Source organism: Globicephala melas, chromosome 7 (assembly GCF_963455315.2).
Source record: "Globicephala melas chromosome 7, mGloMel1.2, whole genome shotgun sequence".
Taxonomy (NCBI): domain Eukaryota; kingdom Metazoa; phylum Chordata; class Mammalia; order Artiodactyla; family Delphinidae; genus Globicephala; species Globicephala melas.
The window spans coordinates 26,722,545-26,749,685 of record NC_083320.1 but is presented as its reverse complement, the minus strand read 5'-3'; the positions used below and the strand labels follow the sequence as shown (position 1 = coordinate 26,749,685).

Sequence of the window (27,141 nt, the reverse complement as noted above, 5' to 3'; positions counted from 1 at the left end):
TTGATATCTCTCCTCAACATAGTCCGGCCTGAGGTCACCCTTCAATTGGACACCTCCAATTCCTTCCTCCTATTCCAAATGAGCTCCATTCTACTCATGCTTTCCATCCCTAACTTTCAAAATAAAGCAGAATGGGCATATTGGGAGACAAGTTCCCCAGTGTGACTTCTCTGCCCAGGTATGACCATCTGGAATGACTGGTAGATTTTCCGGGAGGAATGTTAAGGACCAGGTTATGCGCTGAATGTGGCCAGAACCACTATGGGATACACGTTTACCACCAGTTCTTTTATACAAAGTGCTCTATCCTTACCCTCTAAGTTATGCCCTTGCTAAATCCTTTTTTTTTTTTCTTTCTTCTCCCATGAATTTGTTACCTGAAAAACTGTGTTCCCCTCTTGGTGGGAGTCGAGCCAAAAGACACAACCAAGCCAAAGATCAGGAGAAGGACCTATTACTTGCAGCAAGAAAGAAGAACACGGGGGATCTCTCCCAAAGCAGTGTCTTCCCAACAGCAAAATTGGGTAAGTTTTATGCTAAGGGTACATGCGTATTGATGAAGGGGCTTGGGCTGTGGACAGAGTCCAAGATTTAGTGGATTGAAGTCATGAGGGTCAGAAAAGGTCAACATATCCTCTCTTAAGTTCCTGTTGATCTGGTGGTTGAGGCTTTAGGCTAATCATTTCCATTGAAAAGAACTGGTTGAATTTACAACTGATACACTATCTTTGCTATTGTTACTTCTCTTGCCTGATAACAGGCATTTGTTTCTGCATTCTTTGTCCCCTTAAGATCATTAATTACTACACAAAAGAATCTGAAAAAGAATGCATATATGTATATATACACCCAAATGTATAACTATATATAACTATATAACTATATATATATATATATATAACTGAATCACTTTGCTGTACACCAGGAAGTAACACAACATTGTAAGTCAACTATACTTCAAAAAAAAAAAAAAAAAAAGACCTTTAGGACAAAATCACTTTCTTCTTTCCTTAACAAAGACATCTCCATAGTTTATACCTTTTCTTACCCCAATACATAGTGTATTTCTATTATTATATCTGGTACCTTTAACCACATATATTACTTAGAATTCTCAATCCTTTGAAATTTTAATTTTTAAATGAAAATAAAGAAGTGAATATTGATCATTGTGAACTGTAAAAAAAAATAATTAATTACTGAGACCTGTTCAAGGGCAAACATTGTGGCCAGGCTTAGATGACAAAATAGCTTAGGCCCAAAATGCCTTCTCTTATGTCAAGAAAGCCATGCCTGGTTTTCTTTTTCCAGAGACCCCTCCTCCCCCACCTCATCTGCTTACAGTTTTACTACAGTTATTTCCCCCACCCAATGATCCTAGACACATTTGGCAAAGAAATAGCCACTCTTACTCTGTTCTGGATTTTGCCTGAACAGTAAATAAATGTATTGCAATTTGTCAATAAGCATTCCTGTGAAAGAAGGTAAGAAGGATGAGGGCCAGAAGCAGAGGCGATTAATAATAACCACCACCATTTTATACTGAGCACCAGGCATCCGGTCCTGGGCACAGACTTGGATTCACAAATCTTAAACGTTGCGCACTGTCTTAATAGATGAGAAAATTGGAGGCAGGGAGAAGTGACTTGCCAGGTCACCCAGCTAGCATCTGGTAGAGCCAGGATTCCGCCCTAAATCAGACTCCCACCGCTCTTGAGGAGGATTCAAAGAGAAATAGGAAGAAGGGTGTTTTTTTTTTGTTCTTGTACAGGTACAGACACGGAGAGGAAAGGAACGCATATGCAAACGATGGAGAAACAAAAAAGTGATAAGAGGGCAAGAGCTGAGAGGGAACTGCAGGGGAAGTAAAACTAAAAAAGATTAAGGAACTCCTCAGAAGACCGGGAGACCTGAAAGGCTTGTTTTAAAAACAAAGGTCAGAGGAAGGAGGAAGGTGCCTCACCGCGAGGCCCCGCCCCTAAGCCCTTAGAGTGGCACCCCTCCCGCTAGGGGAGGCGGGACTTCCCCCCTCAAGGCAGCTGCGGCCGGTGGAGTCCGGAAGACTCTACTGGGAAGAGGCGGGGCCAAAGCTGTGCGGCCAATCGGGGCGCGACGCCTTCGTCTTGCCGGGGATCTCTCTGGGTAACTTGCTTTAGAGAACTAGCACCATGGCGTCTGGCTGCAAGATTGGCCCGTCCATCCTCAACAGCGACCTGGCCAGTTTAGGGGCGGAGTGCCTTCGGATGCTGGACTCTGGGGCCGATTATCTGCACCTGGATGTAATGGACGGGTAACTCTCCGCGGGGCTCGGGTCTGGGTTGCCGCGCGGGGCGGGATAGGCGCACCTTTATTGAGTGCCTGTTGGGTGCACGGCGTCCCTGTACCGCGGAGCGCCTCGCTCTGAACGCGGTACTGAGAAGGAGCCTGCGGTGGGAGCCCTGGAGGCCCTGCTTGGAGGGGACCTGAGTCGGCATCCTGGGCTGCGACCGCGTCCCAAACCTCAGCCATCTCCCCTCCCCCCACGTAACGTGTGGTCTTCTAGCACTTAGCGCCTGGAAGCGACCTTAAATCTCTAGGATCCGTCTCATTTTCAGTTGGGAGAAACTGAGGCCCAAGGGGATAGGCATGACTTGCCCAAGCTCATATAGCTAGTTAGTGGCAAAGCTGGGGAGAAAGACTTGTGTAAGGATGACGAGTTTGGCACCTGGAGTGAGAACGCCCGACTTCTGCCACTTGCTGGGTTACTTGGGACAAGCCATTTAACCTCATTGAGCTTCAGTTTCATTATGTGAAAAATGGGAGTAATAACACCACCGCTTCGGCATCTTTGGAAGATGAAATGACCTCATACACGTAGTTTACAGTGCCTGGCATATAGTAAATTCTCTGTAATTGTTAGTTGTTGTATCATTGTTCAAATTATGATTTTCCTGTCTATTTTCTCTTCAGGCACCCTGCTCTTCAGGGAGGTCAGTTTTTTGTAAGTAACTTTTAAGCACTGTAGTTACAGCCCATAATCAATATTGTTTGAAATCAGAATGATGCTAGTTTCTTAAGTTGGTTATAAAATGAGGAAAATCATAGAGAAAACAGTTAAGACTCTCTCAGTGTTACACACATTGTGACAGAGTTGCAACTTGGATCTTGGGTTTGCCAAGTGGTTCTCTGAGCCCCACTGATCACAGGCCATAAGATCAAAACAGCCATTACCTTGGCTTGGGGTAGAAAAGTAAGTTTATTGGAAATAGTAAAATCTCTGTGTACTCTCATGCAAATCTGCAAATTCATGTTTTTTACGAAAGATGACCAGTCACTTCCTTGTCTTTTTAATGTCACTCCTCTTATGACAGCTTTGTCTTCTTTGTTCTGTCTGGTTTAATCTGCTGTTTCTCTTTTGTATTCCACTCAGTTACCTCAACACCGTGCCTAACTGATAATGGCAAAGAAGATTAGTAAATATTACCTCTTACAAAACCTTGATTTTTAGTTTGGTATCACATATATTTCTACTTCTGTATATTTTTTTGATACCTTTGCTTGAAAGCCCTGAACTTTCACAGGTAATATTACTGGAGTGTGTACCTCACAGACACAAAATGAGACAAAATTTTGTTTCTGAGACACTTGAGGGTCTCAGGACAGAACAGACTACGAGTATATGTTTGTAGTGTGTTTGTCACAGAGAGCAGCTTGGTTTTAAATAAGTCTTGTCCAATGTTTGAGCGAATGGAGAAAATAATTTGTTCCAGTTTACCAATCAGAATATCAGTGACAACAGCAATAGGTAATATTTACAGGCACTTGACTATTTCTGGTCTGATACTTTTTGTGAATTATTTCACACGACACTGTGAGCTTGGTGCGATATCTCGGCATCGACAGAGATTAAAGTCACCTCGTAGCTAAGAAATGGCAGAGCCAGGATTTGAAGCATGCAGCAGCTTGTTGTGTCTCTGAAACTGTCTTCTGTGGGTATTAGGCTTACAGAGAATGATTAAGATATTCTCTGTTTTCAAAGAACAACTATATTTTTTGATATTTATTTCACCTCTCTCCTGCTGCACCGTAAGCTCCCTGAAAGCAGAGACTGTTTCTTTGGCTTACCTCTGTATTCTCTGCAGGAAAAGCACCATGGCAAGCTTAATTATAGTTGGTTGGATGAATGGCTTTATCATAAGGGAGGGATCTCTAAGGAATCTTTTTTGCCCCTCCCAGCCCTATGGCAGACCCTGAGCTTATTAAGATAAAGTATTTTTTTATTGACTCATTTCCCCCTTTACTGGGAAACATCCATGGTTTGCAAAAACTAAATTCTGCATACACCACTTTAAAAACCCTTTCTCTGTTAAGCTTCACAACTTTCTGAGCTAAGAGCTATTTTTATTCCCCTTTTGCAAAGGAGGAAACCAGATTGGGGAGGTTCAGCCCCTTCCCAGGGTCCCACCGAAGAGGCAGAGCCTGGCTGAGCTGCAGTGCCTCCTAGGCCCAGGGTATGAAAGAGGGGCTGTGGACTCCCTTTCCCAAGGCAGCCAGCCCCAGTTTACCTTCCCTCCAGGTAGTTCCTCCATGTTTCTTTTCCTGGTCCCCTGAAAAATCTCCAACATTACACTGAGCTTGCATGCCCTTGTTTTCTAGTCCCCTCTCTTCCCTTGAAGCCCACACTTCTGATTAAAACTGAACGTCTTCATTTTGAAATTCAGGAACAAGTTCTGGAAACACTGGTGGGTGGAGCACTAGTACGGTTGGATATTCGAAATAAAGGACAAGTGGATTTTCTGGAAAAGAAAATTGGAAAGCATGTAAATATAAATGTGTCATGACAGGACAGTGACTGGAAATGTGTTGGTCGTAAGTGTAGGAACTGAGCAGATATTCAATTTCTAAATTAGGACCAGGGAGATTTCACGATACTACTAGACCTGACTGACTTCAGTACTGGGCCCACAGTGTCACAAGGCCACCATTAGCCGGGCCAGATGTTCTTCATTTTTCCCGTCTCCATCTGCTGTCTCACTCCTCCGTGTTACCTGCCAGCCTACCCCCCACCGTAGGCATAGGTGTGATTCCTTGTTCACAGGAAGCGTTTGGTTACAGTCTTGCTGAATTTTATATCAACCTTGATCCTCCTCTTTGCCTTGTTGGGAGATCTGGTAAAGGTTTGCTTTTTGTGAAAATTATCCATGTGATGGGGGATCAAAATAATCGTATCCCTTATTCCAATATTCTAAGCGATTATAGCTTAATCTCATAAGTTCTTTGGGAGAAAAGGACACTTTTTAATTGCATTTTAATTTTGGCAGTCTTTACTCCAAAATGGCATTATAGCTTCTGTTTCCCAGTGAAGTAAAAGTGTATTTGTTTTATTCTCATATTTTCTCAAGATGTGGTTATTGTGTTTATTTTCGTGATAAACGAAGCCTAAGGTTGAGACGTCAAAAATACTTCTGAGGGCAGACAGAAAAAACAGTGAATGAAATCCAGATCTTTCAATCTCAGATTTGTGTAGTATTCAGTAGTCCTTGCTGCCTGCTTATGTGACTCTTACCTCCGAGTTCTAAGTAAATATAAAAAGCATCTTATCCATAACCCTGGCAGTTACTGCTCTTAGACGAATGGTAGAATGATTTCCAAAATACTAGAAATCCAACCTCCAAGGACCAGGGTGCTGGAGAGTAAAAGTGTCTGTACCCATCCACCGTACCCATCCCTCTCAGGTGTGTCCTGACCTCTCTGTCTTAAGGCTCTGCTCCTCCCTTGGACTTTCTTCTTCTGTTAGTTATTAGCTTCAGTGGAGGAGCAGACAAGCCTGGCAGTTAAGAGCCTGAACTTTGGAGCTAGATTGCCTGTGTTTAACTCCTGCCTCCAGTGCTTATTGGTTGTGTGAGCTGGGGCCTCTTATTTTCTCATCTGTAAAATACAGGTAATAGTGGCACCTGTCTCACTGAATTGTTGAGAGGGTTGGTTGGTTGGTTGGTTTTGGTTTTTGGCTGCGCAGCACGTAGGAGGATCTTAGTTCCCTGACCAGGGATCAAACCCGCATCCTTTGCATTGGACGCGCGGAGTGTTAACCACTGGATTGCCTGGGAAGTCCCTGTTGTGAGGTTTTAATGAGTTAATATATTGGAATGGTTTATTGGAATGGTGCTTGGCCTGTATGTGTTTTAATTTTTTATTAACACTCCTTCTGCCTGCCTGTCATCTTAAGCTCAAGACTTTTGGATGTGGTTTATTCTCTCTCTTCAACCTTCCCCCTCCCCCGCATCTTATCACTTAGGAGATCCTATCACCTGCTGTCCTTGTTTCCATTCCTACTGTTTCTTGCCATTTAGCAGCACCTCTTGCCTCCCTTCTTCCAACTTACTGACCAGTCTGTCTGCCTGCTGTATTGTTTCCATCTTATTTTTCATTTGTGTCTCTCTTTTAAAATCTCACTTGATCAGGATAAAGTCAAAACAGTGAGCCTGGCATCTGGTGCACTTAATGTGACACAGTCTGCCTCCTGCGTTTTTCATACTAGCCAGGGTGGACATTACCATCTCCCCCTTCTTTGAACTTAACTTAGTTATTTCTGCCTTTGCTTCATTTCCTTCCCCATTTTTACAAATTCTGTTTGTTCTGTAAGTCTCACGATCTTACCCCTTTCTAAAAAGTGCTATTCTACTTGCCTCCGGAACTATTTTGCCTTAATATTGCCTACTTGTTATTGTGTAACAGTCCTCATACAGGGTAATGCCTGCTACTTTAACAGAGAAAGCCCAGATTTCAGTGGCTTAATGTTACAGTTTCTCATTCATGTAATAGTTTGGTGTGAAATGTCTGTCCATGCAGAAATTGAGAGACCTAGTCCTCTTCCATCCTGTGGCTCTGCCATTCCTTAAGGGCCTCTTTACTGGCAGAAGGATAAAGTGAGAGCAGAACAGGAATACTGCTCAACCTCCTGGGCTCTGCAGTGACGCCATCACTTAAGCTCACAGTCCATTGGTGAGAACTAGTCACATGGGCCACTAGATGTGAAGGGAGTTGGGAAGTGTGGTCCTCGGCTGAGCTGGCTTCCTACCAACAGCTGTGCTGTAACAGGCAGTCATGAATTCTGGTGAGCCATTAGCCATCTCTTACCCGTGAGATTGTAAACTTTTCTGGGGTGAGCAGGAACACTCACGTATTCCTTTATGAAATACAGTAGTCTCTGAAGCAGTCAGCCTGGGGCGTACATAGAGGAGGTTTCTTTAAATATTGAAGTGAGCTGGCGATAGAACAAAAGGACTAACCAGAGTAGGATAATGGTGAACTGCTTTGGGTCTGATATCAGAAGCCTTAATTTGAATCCTGCCCCAACAAATTATTAACTGGATGACTTAAGGAAGTTATGTATCCTGTGCTCTTCAAATGGGAATAATAACAGCATCTACTTCATAGGGCTGTTGTGAAGATGAAATGAATTAAGGTACAACATCTGGTATGTTGTAAACTCTCAGTAAGTGGCGGTTATTAGTATGCATTAAGTGTCTTTTGTTTTTTGCGGTATGCGGGCCTCTCACTGTTGTGGCCTCCCCCGTTGCGGAGCACAGGCTCCGGACGCGCAGGCTCAGCGGCCAGCCGCTCGGCGGCATGTGGGATCTTCCCGGACTGGGGCACGAACCCGTGTCCCCTGCGTCGGCAGGCGGACTCCCAACCATTGCACCACCAGGGAAGCCAACATTAAGTGTCTTTATTGATAATCTTTAAGAAAGTTTCGATAAACTGTCATTTTGTGCCCTGTGATAGAGGTGGATTAGAAGTAGCCACAGGCAGCCTGTGATAGGTTGATTTGAGAGACCTGTAATCAGAGTCCTGAACTTCCTAACTAGTGTGTGACTTGGGCAAGTCATATAACTTTTGGGGTTTTGGTTTTGTCATCCTTCCGTTTCTACTTGTCAGGGATTTTGAATTACAGAGTTAAATAGAGTAAATCATGTGACATTATTATGATTTGCTGAAATATCAAGGAGATAACTGCTCTGTAAAACTGAAATTATACAGATATTTTTAGTGTTGTTTAATACTGATGATGTTATTGAAAAATAATTGCGATCACAGATAGTCTCCTCTACTCCCATCAGAATACATATTGAGAAAAATACAGAAACTGAATCGAAAACATTTTCAGAGCAAGATTTTGTTTGTCTTGTAGGCATTTTGTTCCCAACATCACCTTTGGTCACCCTGTGGTAGAAAGCCTCCGAAAGCAGCTAGGCCAGGACCCTTTCTTTGGTAAGTGGGTGTTAACACCGTCTGAAGCTGGATGTGTTGCTCAAGTAAAGGGAAAGTAGCTGGTTGATTTCTCAACCTCCAGTTTCATCTTGTACCCTTTTCCCTCCTCCCTGTGCTGGGGTTTCATTGACTGCCTGTAAGAAGCCTAACTCTTACCTGCTTCAGGGCCTGGGCACTTTGGCTAATCTCTTTGCCTAGAAAGCTGTGTTCTCTTGACCAGTGCTGCCTCATCTTTCCTCCTCACATCCTTTGTTGTTTCTTCAGAGAGCCCTGTCTTAAATTAACCTTTTCCCGTTACATCACCTTGTTGATTTTCTTCTTAGAATTTCTTTCAATCTGAGATTACTTTTATCAAACTCTAAACGCCTTAAGGGCAAGATTTCATCGACTTAGTTTTTTGCAGTTTTCCTAGAGCTTAACATAGACACAGCTGGGGCTCAATGTAATTGTTAAATGAATTTATGAATTGATTGACTTATGGTCTGTATTTGAAGCCAATTCATGGAAATGGAGCTTTCTACAAGTGGGGTCTATGTATGCTCCACTCCAACATTGTAGGATAATGTGAATTAAGGATTTTTAAGACCAGTGACCTAGAAGTTACTTTTTATGGAATATAGATTCAGTCCACATATCCTTGTTGCTGCTGCTGTTTTAAACTAAGTTAGCAGTGACTCACTTGCCAGATCTCTGGTAATAAGACATTTGGTGAGTTCTTGTAAATATGTGTTTTTATATAACTCATTACATAAATTTAGTAAAACTTAGATTTTTTTTTTCTTTTTTTTTTTTTTTTGTGGTACGCAAGCCTCTCACGGCCGTGGCCTCTCCTGTTGCGGAGCACAGGCTCCGGACGTGCAGGCTCAGCGGCCATGGCTCACGGGCCCAGCTGCTCCGCGGCATGTGGGATCTTACCGGACCGGGGCACGAAACCGCGTCCCCTGCATCGGCAGGTGGGCTCTCAACCACTGCGCCACCAGGGAAGCCCAAAACTTAGATTTTTTAATTGAAATATTGTGGGCTAGTTAAAAAAATTGTTTTTATAAATTTATTTTATTTTATTTTTTTGGCTGCATTGGGTCTCTGTTGCTGCGCGGACTTTCTGTAGTTGCAGTAAGCAGGGGCTACTCTTCGTTGTGGTGCGCGGGCTTCTCATTGTGGTGGCTTCTCTTGTTGCGGAGTACGGGCTTTAGGCATGCAGGCTTCAGTAGTTGTGGCACACAGGCTCAGTAGTTGGGGCTCACAGGCTCTAGAACGTAGGCTTAGTAGGTGTGGCCCGTGGGCTTAGTTGCTCCTTGGCATGTGGTATCTTCCCAGACCAGGGATCCAACCCGTGTCCCTGGTTCGATTGGCAGGCGGATTCTTAACCACTGCGCCACCAGGAAAGTCCCTGTGGGCCAGTTTTATGAAGGTATGTAGCCACTAGCCACATGTAGCTATTTAAAGTAGTTAAAATTAAATAAAATTAAAACTAGTTTCTTAGTGGCATTAACCACATTGCAAGTTCTCAGTAGCCACGTGTGGCTTGTGACTACTGTACCGTCCAGTGCAGTTATGGAACACTGCAAGCATCGCAGGAGGCTGTTAGAGCCTCTCTGTAGGCTCCATCCACTTCGAATGTACCAAAGGAAATGTACATTATCACCTAATTTATGTGACATGAGGGAAACAATGTTCCACCAACATGTTCACTATTTAGAAATTTCCAAATAATGGAATATAATCCTCTTGATTATCTGAACTTTTTTTTTTTTAACTACATTTTGGAGAATGAATTTTCCAGGGTAAATTCGTTCTTATGATTGTCAGAGTTGGATGAAATAAGTAGCATTCTTGGTCCCCCCACCTTCCCCGGCTTGTACAGTGGCCACAGAATTCCCTACTGTGGCTTTGCGTGGATTGAAAATATGTGTGTATTTTCCCGTTTCTCTCCCTTTTAGTTGTCTCCAAGTGTTTCTTCTCACTGCTGTTTGACTCCCCTCCTATCTCTATCTGTGCCTCTTCTCTTACCAACTCAACTGCCACCACCCCACACAGTCTGCTTTTCCTTTCTGTTTTTAGTTTGTTCTTTGCTGATAAACTTGCTAATCAGTCTTTCCAGAGGTGAATCTCAAGTAAAGATGAATGGACTTAATATACTTTAGTGTTTGGGTTTTGTGACCTTTGTTTTTTATATTATAAGTTTTTGTTTGTTGGATACTGGTTGTTGGATAATTGATACATGCTGTATCCTAGGAGTTAGATCCCAAGTTGTATGTATAACTGCTAAAGCTTTTAACTCTTCAATCTCAGTATTGAGTAGAATTTACCATCTAAGAAGTAAAGTGGTAGGGAAAAGTCGTTTTTGTTCTTAGCTAAATCAGTGGTCTTCAAGTATGGTCTGAGGACCCGTGGGAGTCCTTTTCAGATGGTCCATGGCATCAAAACTATTTGTAGTTTTATTTGTAAATTACTTGTACTGATATTATTTGCCATTATTTATGCTGATGGTGCAAAAGCAGTGGTGAATTAGTCTGCTGATGCCTTGGCCTGAGACAAGGCAGTGATACTGAACTATACAGGTAGTCGCGATATTCTTATTTGCCATACATTCATAGTATCCTCTGTAACAAGTATCCTTGATGAATTAGTACAAGTGATTGATTTAGTAAATCTTGATCCTTGAGTGCATGTCTCATTAGCGTTTTGTGTGACAAAGTGGAAAATACATATAAAGCACTTCTCTTAAATCCTGGAGGATGATAGTTTCCTCGAAGAAAACCACTTGTGCCATTGTTTTAAGCTGTGAACTGAAAGTGCTAGTCATGAATACCATTTTCCCTTGAAAGAACAACTGACAGATGAACTGTGGTTATCAGACTTGGATATTTTACTGACATTTTCTTTAAAATTAACTAAGTGAACCTATCACTTAAAGGAAAGCGGCTCATCAATTTTCATTGCCACCGATAAAGTTAGAGTTTGCAAGAGAAAGTTGGAATTTTAGAAAACTTATATCTGCCTCTCTGAGCTTGACAGCTTCCCAGGACTCACAGCTTTTCTGACCAGATCTGTAATATCATTACCAAATGCGGGGTTTGGATAGTATATAATGAAATGTGTCACTATTTGGAAGATCTGTGTAACTCAGTGAACCAATAGTACTTAAAAGAGCCATTCAAAATGTAGACTAATGGGTTTGAATGTAACAAAGTACGAAAAGGTCACTGGTGGGGTTTATGGATTCCACGTTGCCACTAACCTTTCTAAAAAAAGTACCACTTGTTGAGTTTTGGGGTAGAAATAGAATATCCACACTTGAGTGAAAAGGCTGTGGATGTAGGTACTCCTTCCTTTTCTATGCACTTTTTTCCCTTCATATAAAACAACAGATTGCAGGAGATTGAATGCAGAGCAGGTGTGAGAATACAGATGTCTTCTCTTAAGGCAGACATTAGCGACTCGCAAAAATGTAAAACGGTGCCACTCTTACATTAATGTGTAATGGATTTATTTTTATTATCATTATTATTTTTTAATGAATTAATAAGTAGACACTAAAATGTTTTTAGTTTGCATTTCTAATACATTAAATATTGATAAATATAACCCACATCAACAATATTTTGGGGGGGAGGGCTTCAGTAATTTTTAAGAGTGCAGAGGGAGTCTGATAATAGAACATGTGAGAACTGTATCTTAATTATAGGCAGATTAGCTGAGCCATCAATTCCCCAAATACTAGAGGATGTCCAGTGAGGGTTGCTAGTAGTGACTGCATGCTAGAGATTGAACAGGGATGACTTAGCAGTCTGGTATCTTAGGAAAGAGTAAACTTGATCTTTTAAACCAGATTGAATTTTTTTTTCTTGTTTATAATACGAAAGGGAAAAAACACCAAATTGAGTTTATCTTTTAAAAGCAAGAGTTTGCCTATTAAAATACGTTCTATTTTTGTTACTTTTATTAGTTTAGAAATATAAATGCTAGTCTTGGCTTCATTAATCAGGCTGTGTACTCTGTTTTCCTGACATTTTTCAAAGCCTTGTTGCATTTTATAATCTTAGTTACTGAGTTCTGGAAGCCTAGAACTTTTTTCTTTAATATAACTTTGCTGTATCAGCAGTGTGCTCCCTCTAACAAAACAAAAAGCTCAAAACTCTCACTGCCATCTCTCTGGCGCACGAGTGTTTACTGTTTCTTCTTCCCAGCGTTATTTCTTGTTTTCACTTGGTTTAAGCTGCCCTCTCCTTCTCATGAAATGCTATTATGTTTTAAGTCAAGGTCTTTAAGAAGGCCATGCTCATTTCTTCCCAAACATATCCTCACAGGGTTTGAGCTTTAGGATCAGGACACGTGGCAGGCTTCTCAGGTTAACGTGCTCTTCCCTCAGTCTGTTCCCTTTCTTGCAGTTGTCTGCCTCTCGGTTGACGGCAGTTCTCTTCTAGCTCCTCAGGCCAAATCCGTGCACCATCTGACTCTCCTCTCACTCTGCACTTCTTTTTTTTTTTTTTTTTAAACATCTTTATTGGAGAGTAATTGCTTTACAATGGTGTGTTAGTAGTTTCTGCTTTATGACAAAGTGAATCAGCCATATGCATACATATATCCCCGTATTCCCTCCCTCTTGCGTCTCCCTCGCACCCTCCCTACCCCACCCCTCTAGGTGGTCACAAAGCACCGAGCTGATCTCCCTGTGCTATGCGGCTGCTTCCCACTAGCTAGCTATTTTACATTTGGTAGTGTATATGTAAGTCCATGCCATTCTCTCACTTTGTCCCAGCTTACCCTTCCCCCTCCTCATGTCCTCAAGTCCATTCTCTACGTCTGTGTCTTTATTCCTATCCTTCCCCTAGGTTCTTCAGAACCTTTTTGGTTTTTTTTTTAGATTCTGTATATATGTGTTAGCATACAGTATTTGTTTTTCTCTTTGACTTACTTCACTCTAGGTCCATCCACCTCACTACAAATATCTCAGTTTCGTTTCTTTTTATGGCGGAGTTATATTCCATTGTATATATGTGCCACATCTTCTTTATCCATTCATCTATCAATGGACACTTTCACTCTGCACTTCTGATCCACAGCAGCCCCTGTTGTCCCTGCCTCCCGAACATACCCAGAATCCCTACCATTGCTCACCATCCTCAATTGCTGGTTTTTTTACCTTGGCCTTCTTAGTCGGATCTTGTCACTTGACTCAAAATCCTGTAGTGTTTGTTCCGCATCGTTCAGGATAAAACCTGGTGGGCTGCAGAGCTCTGTACTCTCAGCCGGTGCTTCTCTGACCTCATCTTCTCTCCCCAGTGCGCCCCCGGCTCCAGCCACACTGGCCTTATTTACTACCAACCTAGTGTGTATTGTCTTCACTCCTTTAATTTATCTCTCCCACTAAGAATGTAATCCCTGTGACAGCAGAGATTTTTGTCTGTTTTTTGCTGTACCCCTGCGGCCTAGAAAAGTTAATGGTGTGGCAAGTGCTCAATAAAATATTGGTGGGGAGAATCACTTAATTTAGCTTTCTTATTTTATAAATGAGGAAGCCAGTCCACATAGATAACATGACTTCTTTAAGTTTTTTAGAATGGGATTTCCTGGCCCTGGACCTAGGTTTCCTGGTATCTAGTTATTTTCATAAACAGCGCCATAGGCTTTTTGTGGAAAAATGGGGTTTTTTTTGGTAAATGAGTTTAACCAAAGCCTTATCTTCAGGATGAAGGGAGGTTATCTCTACAGAAGTGTACCTTCTGTATATTTAACAATTATCATGATGCCAGAAGAGTTCATATCTGAAATAGCAAAAACTCCAGGCTGGCTTCAATAATATGAGCCAGCTATTTTCCTTATAGTAATACTTAGGGGATACGTCTTTTCCTTCCAGACATGCACATGATGGTGTCCAGGCCGGAACAGTGGGTAAAACCAATGGCTGTAGCAGGAGCCAATCAATATACTTTTCATCTCGAGGCTACTGAGAACCCGGGGGCTTTGATCAAAGACATTCGAGAGAATGGAATGAAGGTGAGAGCTCAACAGTGATGGTAATTTTTTTTTTTTTTTTTTTTACAATAAATTTATTTCTTTTTACCCGTGTTGGGTCTTCGTTGCTGTGCGTGGGCTTTCTCTACTTGCGGCGAGCAGGGGCTACTCTTCATTGCGGTGCGTGGGCTTCTCGTTGCTGTGGCTCCTGTTGTTGCGGAACACAGGCACGCGGGCTCAGTCATTGTAGCTCGCGGGCTCTAGGGTGCAGGCTCAGTAGTTGTGGTGCACGGGCTTGGTTGCTCCGAGGCATGTGGGATCTTCCCGGACCAGGGCTCAAACCTGTGTCCCCTGCATTGGCAGGTGGATTCTTAACTACTGCGCCGCCAGGGAAGCCCGATGGTAATGTTTTATACTATTTATTCTCAGAGTTGGGAAGATTTGGTGGAAGACCTGAAATGATAGGTGGAGAAGACTGGACTTAGGCAGCTATGCGTCAGGTTTGAAGATAGAGTTTAAGTATAACTTGTTTGTCAGTTAAGATTGATACATTCCACTAATGTTTTCTGAAAGTTTCCACCTTTTAGAAACATTTACTTTTGACAGTCTTGTTGACTTTTTTTAAAAAAAAGGAATTACAGTCTGAACAGTTTATGTATTCCATTTATGTATGTATTCTATACTTTAAGAATAGACCTTTCTACTGGGCCTGATATGCAACAGTAATGTAATACGGAAATAATTATTGATGTGATATAGCAAATTTGTCTCTGTTACAGGTTGGCCTTGCTATCAAACCAGGAACTACAGTTGAGTATTTGGCACCATGGGCTAATCAGATAGATATGGCCTTGGTTATGACAGTGGAACCTGGGTTTGGAGGGCAGAAATTCATGGAAGATATGATGCCAAAGGTAAAAGAAGTATTTGGTTCTGGGGTAAGGCTTTTATTCTGTAAGTTCATTCAGTAAGCATTTATTGGGCTACTTGTATGTTTAGACATGTACTGTTCTGAAGGTGGGGAGATGAGGATGCCTATATATCATTGGAATACAGTATGAGAAATGCCCCAAGAGATTTAGGTTTGGAGATCATAAAAGATACTACATCTTAGTCTTGAAAATTTTTTTCAAAACCGTTATCTCTGTAACCTTGAGATCTCTTGGGAGTTTTCATTGAATATTGAGGGTTTTGTCTTTGTCTTGTTTCTGTGAAGTATATTTTCTGCAAAGCCATGACAAATTGAATGCCATTTGCCAAACAGAACAAAGCTTGCTTTTATAAAACTTAGTTTGTTACAGTACATTAAAAGCTGGTTTTCCCCAATCATAATTTGTATTGATATAAAGTTATTGTCTGAGACATTTGGAGTCATATTTTAGTGGCTAATATCAGTGATTTTTTATGTGGTGTTTTTCCCTCTACCTATCCACTTAGTCACTTATTTCCTTGTGTATAACTAGGTTCACTGGTTGAGGACCCAGTTCCCGTCTTTGGACATTGAGGTTGATGGTGGAGTAGGTCCTGACACCATCCATAAATGCGCAGAGGTGAGACTGCTTGACTGCAACCTAGCCCAGTTTCCTATCAGATGTAATGACAGGACAGGTCTTGTCTGCCAAAGAGACTTCCTAAACAGGCTTTCTTTCTTAGAAAAGTATTTTTTTTTTTTTGCGGTACACGGGCCTCTCATTGTTGTGGCCTCTCCCGTTGCGGAGCACAGGCTCCGGATGCGCAGGCTCAGCGGCCATGGCTCACGGGCCCAGCCGCTCCGCGGCATGTGGGATCTTCCCGGACCGGGGTACGAACCCGTGTCCCCTGCATTGGCAGGCGGACTCTCAACCACTGCGCCACCAGGGGAGCCCTAGAAAAGTATTTTTTTGTTTAAATGTAAAACCAGGAAAATAAAGAGCGATAAGTGAATATTCTGAAACCACATAATCATTAAATAGTAAGTCCTGGTTATCTCAGTAATGAAAAAATTCTTTGGAAAGGAATAAGCTGAATGCCAGCCTGTGGAATATCATTGAAAAGTTCCAGGGCCTTTGAGACAGTTTTCCAAAATAGGGAAAGAAAACATACCTGCTTGTAAAGGGGAAAAAGAGTGTTATTGTGTAGAACTTAGGTGTGTTAGCTACTGATTTGTCCCTTGCAAGCTACTAAATCTGTCCCTCTGTAGAAGTGGGATGACTTTTTTTTTTCCAAGTGGCTAGCTAGGCTGAGTTAGGCTCCTGAACTTCATAAAAGGATACCAGCCCTCCCTGTAGCATTACAGGTGATTTAAGTTTATGTGACCTGCTTTTATTAAACAGCATGGTCTAATCTGCACTTTCAGTGTTTTGTATAAATGCCACACTTTCCTGCTTGATACTTATCAAAAGCTTGACTGTGGTCAACATGGAGGAGGTGCTGGCCAGACGATTAGTGAGCATGTGTCCTTTGACCCCTTGTGGAATTCTTTTTTACTGAACTGTGCTTTGTCATTAATGCTGTTCTTGCTTACATTACGAGGCATGTTAGGTTGTAACCCTATAAAACTAGTATTTTTTTCTTTTTTTTGAGGAACGTTGTTAGAGATGTAGTGTGCTGTATCATAGGGTGAGTGTCTCTAATTGGAGAAATTTTCCTTAGCTTCAGTGGTTCCCCCCAACAGTCCTCCCTTTCTTTTAGCACCGAATCACATAATAGATTGGATTTCCCTCCTTGAGTCAAATCCTAGGAATCTCAGAGATAAATTTGGACTCATCTTACTTGGTTTTACTCTGACTTCTTTGCTTTCATATTGAAAAACATCTTGAAAATCTTTTTTAAGCCACCTCAAAAGCATTCTGGAAGGCAGTGAAGCATATATAAGAAGTTCCATTCCTTCTGGCCTCACAATGAGAAATAATTTAATGTTGCCCTGTTTTATGGATTCTTTCACATTTTAGCAATAATTGTCCTTTTAGACTACCTACCAATTCTTATACATAATTCAGAGATGAAAAGGTTGATTTTTAGGAGCTGTGGGGGGAATTGGTATACAGGGGAAGACCTTAATAGATTTAAGGATTAAAGGTTTATTAGAAAAGATGCAGTGTAGTTTATTTAGAGGAGGTTACCAAAAAGTCAGTGATTTCTTAGACACATTTAAAAATAATTTCACATCCTCACTTAAGCATTTTCTTTTTTCATTGAACTAGCTGCTTAAGTATGTTCATCTTGAAGTGGCTTTTTTACAATTAAAGTGCTGACTGCCAGCTGCAAGGGTAGAAGAAACTCTAGTCCAGGAATTGTTTTAGGTTTTTCTGCATCTTCCTTTGAGGCATAACCTTAAGTGTTTACTTCTTCCAGGCAGGAGCTAACATGATTGTGTCTGGCAGTGCCATTATGAGGAGTGAAGATCCCAGATCTGTGATCAACCTGTTAAGAAATGTTTGCTCAGAAGCTGCTCAGAAACGTTCTCTCGATCGATGAAACCACAAGGAGTCCAGGGTTTCTGCTTGTGAGATCTCCTTTTTTATTGGAAAACAAGAATATTGACTACCAAATCATACCACAGTTGAGGCAGTGCTGCTTTTCCGAGCAATTATTCGTTCCAGTGACTAAAATCCATTTTGCAGAATGTTCCAAGAGGTTAGAAATTGGTGTGTATTACGTTTTCAGTGATGGAATTTAAAGATTAGTGTGGTAAAATACCATTTTTACTGGGAGACTTGATTTTTATAAAGAGTAAAAATATGGCTGTATCAAGGTTATGAACAGAAATGTGTCTTAATGCCTAAGGAAGGCATATTAGCTACTATGAAAAAAAATTTTCTTTCTGTATTTCTAAAAAGAGTTTTCTTTGCTTCTTGGCTTTTCTGAAAGCAAAGGAAGTCCTGTTTTTCCGGTTTCGTGTCATTCTTGATTTGTGTATTTGCGTGATAGCTAAGTTTGGATGTGGCTGGGATGGATGGCTCTTCTAGCTTCGAAAACATGTATTTTTTACTTTGCATCTTATATTTGATACATAAAAAAACCCGAGTGTATTATGAAGTCCAGGGATTTTCAGGTGGTCTGTTGTAAAACGCAAGCACAAGTTTTATCAGGGTGTTTTCTTTGTTAATTTTGCTATAGCCGCAGGTTATTCAGTGGTTCTTCCCCCACCCCCTACCCACCCTCCACCAACCCCATTTCCCCTTTTTCTTAATCACACCCGCTGTTCTGAAGGCCATGAAATGTTTTCCTAGCTCTATGCTGAAAGGAAAGGAAGGCCTCTATTTGGAAGTAATATTAAGTTGAATCCTGACTCTCTTCCCCTTTCTATTTGTTTGACCTTAGCAAACCAATCCAGCCAACCTCTTTGAGCTGATTATTAACTGATTTATATATTGAATGTAATCATAACAACAGTGGGGGGGGGTTGTGTTTAGGATTAAGAGATACTATTAATTATATACGTAAAGCTTCCACTACTATTCCCAGAATTGTAGGGTAGTAGAATTTGAGGATGCTCAATACAAAGTAGCTATCATTATATAAATGTATGCTTTGTAGATTATAAAGTATGGTGATGATATCTCATTAAACCCACAAATCAGTCCTATGAATGGTAAGACAGGTATGTTTGTCCCCATTTAAAAAATGAAGATACTAAATAAAGCTCAACAGGCTGGTACCATGGAAAGGAAGGATCCAGTAAAGAATAGGATTTCTGGTCTATACTCTTTTTACAGATGGAGCCCTTGGGAGGTGGATAAGCAAAGGAAGCTTCTTTTACTTAACGTTCTCTTATTTCCAGTCTAGCTTTACCCTGTAGCAAAAGATGGCTGAGAATATTCTGCAACTATGGATTTTGACTCCAAGGATATATATTTTATTAATCCAAGAAAGACCAGGTAGGCTAATATATGACAAGGTACAGAGTTAATCCGTAAACTAAATGTTTATGATTGTGTCCCAAATTACACGTTGACAATAGATACGTATTAGCTACTTCGTTCTTGTAAATACTCTTGCTGTGTAATACACATGGCAAGAAATAACAGGACCAGTGTCATTAAATTTTTTTCAGGCTACTCTGAGTGAGTTTTGAGAAATAAAGTTTGGAAAATAAGAATGTTAACACTTAAGCATAGAATAGAGCTTGCCTGGTTTCTTCTGTGTTACAAGGTAAAATTTTATTTCTTACTGTTTTTCTTTATTTGGGCTTAGGAAAGGCTTGTGCCACACACATAGGTGACATTTAATCAAATCAGACAACACAAGGCATATAGAAATAACTTTAATTAAAAAAACTTACATAGAAGATTATAATATCAGTCATGACAAAAAAATGAGTTTATTTGCCTGGACAACTTGGGTTTGTTCTGGATTTTGTTTTCTTTTTTAAAATATAAATGTACGGTAAAACTACAAGCAAAAATTTGTCAGCATTGAACTGGAAATTTTTTTCTTCTTCTTCTTTAAAGGGACTAGTACAATTTCTAATCCCTAACAAAAACTTAGTGTCAGATCCCCCAGATTAGGCCAGTTGGCTAGGATTGTCAGTTATATGGGTACTACAACTTGAATAACCTTTTTTACATGAGAAAAAGTGATTCATATAAATTGTCCTCAGTTTTTACATATAACAAAATGATATAATAGTGTCAAAAGGAATTTTACTTAATGTACACTCCAGTATCCAATATTGAAGCATTAACCTTTTAAAAATTTTATTTCTCACTCTAGGATAGATGCTTATTTGAATAGAGTAAGGAATGGTAGGGAATGACCAAAATAACTAAAAGTACAATAATATACTAACAGGAATTTCCTGTCTGTTGCTCATTTTAAGTTGGGTGTTTTCTCTTCACGAGATACATAAAATAGATAAAACTCAAGTTGAGTTTTAAAAGGTGTGGTAGTTTTAAAATACAACAATATTTAACTACTTTGCTTTTCTTATTCTGTTAGGCGTGAATAGAAAATAACCTGTGTTTAACCCAACAGATATCAGTGATTTCAAATGAAAGGAGTATTGTGTTTTCTGGTATAGAAATTTCCATAAATAACTTCTATCGGTTAAACGTGTTTTTTTAAAAAAATTCCTTCTCCATAGTCAAGGCTTATAGATGTTCAACACCATTGGAAATCTCTTTATTTATGGTTCAGCTGATATTTCATGGGGTAGTTCATACGTGCATTTTCAAGTGGAGTGGTCACTTGCAGTGTTTTTTAAAACTACTTACATGTGTGTATTATGTATGCATGTATACTCTATACACGTGTTTTATATTCTTAATATATTTCTGAGGCAATTTAAAGAATAACCACGTGTATAGAAAAAGAAGAGCTGTCATTTGATGAATAGGTATATGTGGGTGTGGGTATAAGTTGTTTAAAAATTATTATTTACCCAGTAATGTGATTTGACATCAAATTGCAGCAGTTAATTTTCTGGTGCTTGTGATCTGCATCAAACACAAATGACTAGCACTTGTCTGTAGGTGAAAAGCTAGTTAGTTACTCCTGTGGTTCAGGAAGGAAAATGAGACGTAACTTGCCTGTTTCATAAACAGCACAAAAGATTAATACATGCACCTGCACTACATGCTGTTACTCTGGAATTGTGACTGTGCAGGGGGTGGGGGAACAGGGCTTATTTTTTCTCCTGTTTTCCCATTCAGTTACATCGTTTTCTTAACCTGTTCCCTGTCACTGATTTTTCTTAACGTGAGTTGAGTAAGTCCTAGACCAAGGGTTTTGTGTGTGTTCCTCCATTTCGTCCGCCTGCCTTTGTGGATTGTGGCCATTCTCTGGTGCACTGGTACAGAAGACTTCACCATGGAAAGCTGGACTTGATCTTTCAATCTGATCATTTTTTTCATCTTGGCATAATAAGGCTGCTATGTCTTCATCTTTCAGCGGAAAAGCCCGTCGTTCCCACCCCAAAGGCTGAAAGAGAAAACGTTTTCAGTTAAGTTTCAACTAATTTGTTTAAGTTCATGTCTCAATCTGTAGCTCTCAGTTTTGTAATAACCATTGTTCTGTTCTTTAGCAGATAAAAGTACAAATTCTCATTTGGTCCTGAGTATCTAGCAACTCAAAATGGAACGTACTGAGGATTACTTAGGGACCTTTGGGAATTATTTTGTTTTCACTTTGCCTCTTCCACGGAGAGGTAAACGCTGCTATTAGGGCACTGGTCTTCATTTTCAGCCTAGGAGCACTTTAGGGAAGGCCCTTTAAAAGTGTTTGGATCGTCTTCCTCAGTATCTCCATTTTCATCCCATCATTATTACAGACCCCTATTGACTTTTCTTTCCCTGTGCTTTCTGTGACTTGCCTATTAATTTCTATTGTCGCTACTCTCTTGATTCTAGATATGGTTCTTTTCCAACACCTACTGATGAAGAAAAGTACAAGAACTTTATAGATGCAGTGTTAGAAAACACTCCCATTGGGGTTAAAACTGGACAAATGGGGAGACAAGTAAAAATCTTTTATAAGGGGAAGAGAAATATCTAACATTTACTATGTGCCAGGTGTCATTCTGTTTAATCCGATTTGGTTTGTAATGAAACTTTGATAGAATTCCCATTTTCTAACACATAAGTGAACAGGTGGAATTAGGTACTGACGTGTTACATAAAGAGTCAGGGAAGTGTCGCAGTTAGTGATGGAACTAGAACGCTGGAACACAGAGCCTCTGATTCCTACACCCAGCATTCTGTACTGGGCTGTCATACTGAATTTGTTACGTAATGATGACTCCTTAATTATCAACAAGGAATTCTATAAACAAGTTTTTAAAAGTCAATTAAAAGGAGGTTTAACTAGTTATGTATAACACTCCTACCTTGATCTCTTGACTCTGACTTACTGAAGGTGAGGCGTGTGCACTGGGGTCCTGGCTCTCTGAAGGCCCGGCGGGACTCTCAGCAGCGCTGTGCTGCCCACCACTGAAGTCGTTAGGGTATTCTTTCAAAAGCAAGTCCTGTCCTTCAACATTTTTACTGTAAGCTCTAGCAAGAAAATATTTAATTATTTGTTGATGTCTTAACATTGTATGAACAACCTAAGGTATCGTTCATAAAGTCAGTTGAACTTGGTAGCTTTTCTTTAAACAGCTCTGCCCAAAAGATTTTAAAAAATTCATCTGCTGATCTTCCTGATGTTATCCTCACATCTCAAAGAAGACTTGAATAGTATTTTATGAAATCTTTTGCCAAATTATTATAGTGGTTTTGTTTTGTTACAGTTTGGGGTTTTTTGTTTGTTTGTTTTTTTTCCAGAAAACAGGAAAAGACAAGTTACTTGACTCTTACAGTCTGAGTTCCCAGAGTATCTATGGTTATCGTAATGTCGTCCATGAAGGACTCGATTCACATTTTCCTCTGTACTTTTGGAAAACTGTATCTCTGGAATGTGGAGAAAGTTGAGAACAGAATCTCGTGTATGTTAGGATAACTCTTAGAATAAGGCTCTACAACAAATCTGGGTATCTTGAGACCTAAACAGAGAAATGTGTTTTACAAATAATAAATGAGAGATGCTCCACACTAAAGTGACTATCACATTTCAACATGATCTTGCATTTTGAGTTTTGGCTATATTAAAAAACAGTCCAGTTAAATATAAAATACCAAGGATTTTCTCAAATACATGACTACTGATTACGTTGTGAGGATTTATCCCCCCTTCCCTCAAAGTCATGTTCCAAGTATTAGGCGATTTGCTTTTTTACCCTGGATAGGTTTCTTGAGGGTTTTTTTTGGTTTGTTTCTTTTTAAGAAAAACATTTCTGAAGTGGCTTTGTTACAGATTACCCAGATTCTAATCCCTAGTGTTAGGTCCACCATTACAGTACACTGAAATGACCTATTTATGGAGAATTTTTCATATTGTTTGCTCAGTTAAATCTATTACTGAGGCTGACAATTAGCATGAGAAGTTGAGTGGAGTAAAATATAAAACTCCTTTCATCATTATGTAATTAGCCTGAATATATTTTTAATGTAAACTCAGTATAAGCAGTGTTTCACTTCTAGGGCACAAACAGCAGATGTTATATAGTATGTTTTCTTCATTTTCAGTGGTCTCCCTCGTTATTATGCAGAATTATTGGAGATTTCACATGGATTCCATGGTTTTGGGGTTTAAATTTACAACACCTGCCTGCTGTTTCTTCTGTGCCACTTGCTTTGCTCCCATAGTGACCATCTGGCTTGCTCTTTCTCTTCATATTTTTTGTGTCTTAGGGAGAAGACTGCATCAGAGAGGTCTTCTATCTGGAATTAGAAATGAAAAGTTTTGCTTTTATCAGAAACATTTTGAAATATGAGAACAGGTGTCAGAGTTCCTCATCAAGAGAACAATAGGAAGAAAACTCTAAAATAAATGCAGTCTAAGTCAGAGAACAAATGTTATGAGAGGAGGTTCATTCCTAAAAAGAGGGAGTTTAAAACTTTTTTACTGTTGGGTCATGTTTGAAGATTTACCTAGAATACTTATAGTACCTTGAGTACATATAGGTTCACAGTGCTTTCCACTTACATAAAATATCCTTAATGCTTTATTCATCCAAAACCTGGTATTGATTGCCCCTTACGGAGTATACTGTTCGTGGAACATGTTAATATCAAAGAAAGTAAAACTGTCTGAGGTAAATGAGAATTAGTTTAATGAGTTACTTATCTGGAGTTCTAAGACTTCGGTTGTGTTTCTGGCTAGGGTCATTCTGAACTAGAGAAGGGTGCATTAAAAGAGGGAAGGGCATTAAAAAGTAAATTTTGGTAGTTGAAGAACACGATCAGTTGGCACAGAAAAACTGTAATGGAAACAATGTCTTTTATATAATACCTGCTTCTTCAGACTATCACTTTGAATTAGTTTGGTTATATAGTATCTTTCCCTTTAATTTTTCTTGTCTTACTATAAGTTTTATCCATACAGGTCCACAGTCCCTTTCCTGTAATTCCAAAAATCTGAAAAAACAAGTTTTCATAATTCATTTGGTGACACAATCTTATCTGAAATGATGTGGGGCTATTCTACTTTCTATTAATATTTCACTATAGAAACATTAATATTTGATTATGAGCACTGTCCTAGACTCCCTATATGTATTACATGATATATGTACCACAGTACTTTCTAAAATCCAAAATTTTCCAAATTCAAAAGCAATTGTTCACAAGATTTTGCATATGGAATTGTAGGCTTGACTGTTAAACTAAATACCATGCAGAAAAATATGACTAATACTGGGAATTGAATATATTCACATAAATTCAATATTTCAATGACTCATGTAAGGAAATGGTATGTTTTGTTTTTGCTTTTCTTTATTCTTTATATATTTTGTCTTTGTAGCCAAATTTGCACAAAACACTTCCTAACACTTCAAATTAATATCCTTAAAGGGGAACTTTCTTTTCATAAGTTTTGAAAATTTATAAAATCAGTGTGTGTTCCTCAAATACCAAATTAAGCACATGGGAAAAAAAATTAAGCAGGCTTCATAACATATTTAAGTGCAGTAAGTGAAAGGCAGCTTACCTCTTCTTCACCCAAATTATATTCATCCAGAGGCTGAAGAACAACCATCCTCCAGCTGTTGAAGATACAAACGAATTTCAAACAGCTTTTGTTAATCTACCTAAATGTAGCAATTTTATTCTGTAAGCACAGCTATTATAGTAGTGTTTTCTTTCTTTGGGATTTCCATAATTCAAATGGTTGTATCTTAGTACTTTATCTTTTAAAAGAGACAACGTATTTGTATTATGAGAAGAGGACAGGAGATGAGGCTTTACTTTTGGCCTTACAATAAACAGTCTCTTACACATAGTTGCGTTTTATACCTACGAATGTACTAATTTTGAAATAAGTTAGTGGTATGCTGACAAACTGGCTCAGAAAATAAAGAGGAAAAAAGCTCTGATTTTTAGCATTTGCCAATTTCTTTGTGTGAAGACTCCCATCATGGCCTCTTGTGAGTTTTTAACAGCCACATCACAGAATCCCTACGGGCTAAACAAGGTCAGCCAGCCGGCTCCAGCCTACCAGTGTAAATTGAAAACATTGTTGCTATAGAACATCTAACCACAAATGTTATTTTTTTACTTAATGTAGAATATGTCAACAAATTCTCTGCAGAAATTCTCATAATACCTCCTAGAGTATTAAGAGTTCTCTCAGTGCCTCAAAGCAATTATGAATAAAAGAATCAAATTAGTTAGAATAGAGATGGGTAGGAATTACTGTAATTGTCAACCAGCTCTTGTCTCTGTTTCCATCCTTTTCTATTTCTACTTCTTGGTGCCAGATTAATAATCTTAAACCTCTTTCATCATGGCTAAAAAAATGGACAGTTAGCTGCCAGCAGGAAACAGATCTGTGCGTGGCATTCAAGGACATCCACAATCTCGTGACAACTTTTTGAGCCGTTATTTCCTGTATCACCCTTCACAAAACCTCAGTCTCTGGCTTAGCCTTGCACAGATTGTCACAGGTGTTATCATCTTAACTGCGAATACTCTATGCAAAGGTAGTTGCTTTCTTTGATCTCTGCAGCCTTGTGCATATCTCCATTTTAAGGAGCAAGGATTATCTGTTAGTGTAATTATTTACATCCTTAAAGTACCTTTTAGTACCATATATACAATAGGAAACTAAATATTGAATGAAAAAACTCTAAAAATGCTGAAGTATTAGGAATTTCCATTTCTTAATAAAACCTGAGAAAGTAGTGCTACTGTATGGCACTTCTTTTCAGCATGAGTAATGTCAAAGTTTCTTTCACCATTTTCCCTCCATGTAACCATGTAAGTGGGAGGAAGGCAGAAAGGAGCATCTTCCTTTCATTAAATAAAATTTTAACTTCACTGAAAATTTAAGTTTATTCAAAAAAAGAAGGAAAATTAAATAATGTAAGTATACATACCTTGGAGTAACTATTTCCTTATATTGGAGTTTCTCTAATTTAGCTGGGGCCACTAATGACATGGGAATCACAATATTATCTATATCATAAGAGCTCTCACTTCTCAATCGTCGTCGTGCTGTATTCTGCAAGATAGGATTGTAGTAGTTTTACAATAGTATTTGGTTACTTGTAATGATACTCTCCTTTTACGAGTTATATAAAGATAACATGGCAGTGCCTTTAAGTTTTATACATTGTTATGAAATCTGAGTATAAAATGTTAAGAAAAGAAAGCATATGTATCTTCTATGAACCAATACATTTGTGTGTGGACACATTCAGGCCTATTTTTAAGACCATTAAAAATATGAATGCCTTAAAACACAAAATCAGAAGATTGTACCATAAAGCACCCTAAATGTCAGTGAAATGATCTTTTAACAAACTCATTTTTTATTAGGAAAGGCTATGAAATGTTTGGTGAGCCTTTTAATAAAGATCGTTTTTACAATCTTCATTTATGTGTTCCTGGGTCCCTGAGCTTCATGCTGTTTTCTCTAAATCCTCCCACGTTTTAACCTCTACTCCCTACCAGGTAATGAAACAGAACAAAGTAAGAACACTGCTGGATTCTTATTAGCAAGATTATACTTAGCATCATGTCAAGAAGTAGGGATGGTTATGATAAAGTTTAAAGTTTTTAGCATACGAAAAAAGCCATAACCAAGGACTAATGTACAATTAGCTCCCTAGTTAAAAAAAAGTTTAATCAAATTTATTGCGTCTTAGTAAAATAATTCTGAATATGCTAATTATGTGCTAGTAAATAAGGCTGTTATAGATTAACAAAATATTTATAACAAGTTCCCCTCCCCCCACCAGATCTGCCAGGTTTAAAGGTCATAAAGCTACTTTAAAGTTCACTGTACAAAAACCTACTTGTGATGATGAATTCTGGGTTCTTGATATAACATTGACATTAGTAACTGCAGTAAAATTGCTCTGGGATCCTGGTTCTGTGCGTTGAATAGCAAATTCTTCAAATCTAGTTCTTTCTC

At 39.4% G+C, this 27,141-nt stretch overlaps 2 protein-coding genes across 15 annotated transcripts in view; one reads left to right on the top strand and one right to left on the bottom strand.

Annotated features, from left to right (window-relative positions):
- Positions 1 to 51: 51 nt before the first annotated feature.
- On the top strand, positions 52 to 27,140 carry RPE (ribulose-5-phosphate-3-epimerase). 7 transcript variants are annotated; one of them, XM_030853172.3, is made up of 8 exons: positions 52 to 524; positions 1,772 to 2,279; positions 2,950 to 2,969; positions 8,171 to 8,250; positions 14,111 to 14,250; positions 14,988 to 15,146; positions 15,672 to 15,758; positions 17,542 to 27,140. In XM_030853172.3, exons 2-8 carry the CDS (start codon positions 2,169 to 2,171, stop codon positions 17,662 to 17,664), a joined length of 720 nt encoding a protein of 239 aa, XP_030709032.1. In that variant the 5' UTR covers positions 52 to 524; positions 1,772 to 2,168; the 3' UTR covers positions 17,665 to 27,140. The 7 variants fall into 7 exon arrangements, with proteins under 7 accessions (XP_030709032.1, XP_060157875.1, XP_030709042.1 ...); XM_030853191.3 differs by having other exon boundaries at positions 378 to 524; positions 14,988 to 15,122; XM_060301892.2 differs by lacking the exon at positions 8,171 to 8,250 and having other exon boundaries at positions 2,950 to 2,980.
- Positions 19,441 to 27,141, bottom strand: part of KANSL1L (KAT8 regulatory NSL complex subunit 1 like) — a 145,441-nt gene continuing 137,740 nt past the window's right edge. For 7 of the 8 annotated variants that reach the window (XM_030853120.2, XM_030853110.2, XM_060301890.1 and 4 more), the window contains exons 10-15: positions 27,023 to 27,141; positions 26,102 to 26,226; positions 24,715 to 24,769; positions 23,332 to 23,444; positions 22,013 to 22,178; positions 19,441 to 21,108 (exon numbers count right to left, since the gene is read on the bottom strand). In XM_030853120.2, the coding sequence (XP_030708980.1) occupies positions 20,869 to 21,108; positions 22,013 to 22,178; positions 23,332 to 23,444; positions 24,715 to 24,769; positions 26,102 to 26,226; positions 27,023 to 27,141 (818 nt within the window). In that variant the 3' untranslated portion in view covers positions 19,441 to 20,868. The remainder of the gene's footprint in view (positions 21,109 to 22,012; positions 22,179 to 23,331; positions 23,445 to 24,714; positions 24,770 to 26,101; positions 26,227 to 27,022) is intronic. The other variant, XM_030853072.3, reaches the window with a different exon arrangement.

Excerpts from the sequence above, each read along its gene's own strand:
- RPE (XM_030853172.3), top strand. The coding sequence starts at position 2,169 with ATGGCGTCTGGCTGCAAGATTGGCCCGTCCATCCTCAACAGCGACCTG. Across the intron at positions 2,280-2,949 it reads CCGATTATCTGCACCTGGAT|GCACCCTGCTCTTCAGGGAG; the intron begins GTAATGGACGGG and ends TTTTCTCTTCAG. Across the intron at positions 14,251-14,987 it reads TTCGAGAGAATGGAATGAAG|GTTGGCCTTGCTATCAAACC; the intron begins GTGAGAGCTCAA and ends TCTCTGTTACAG.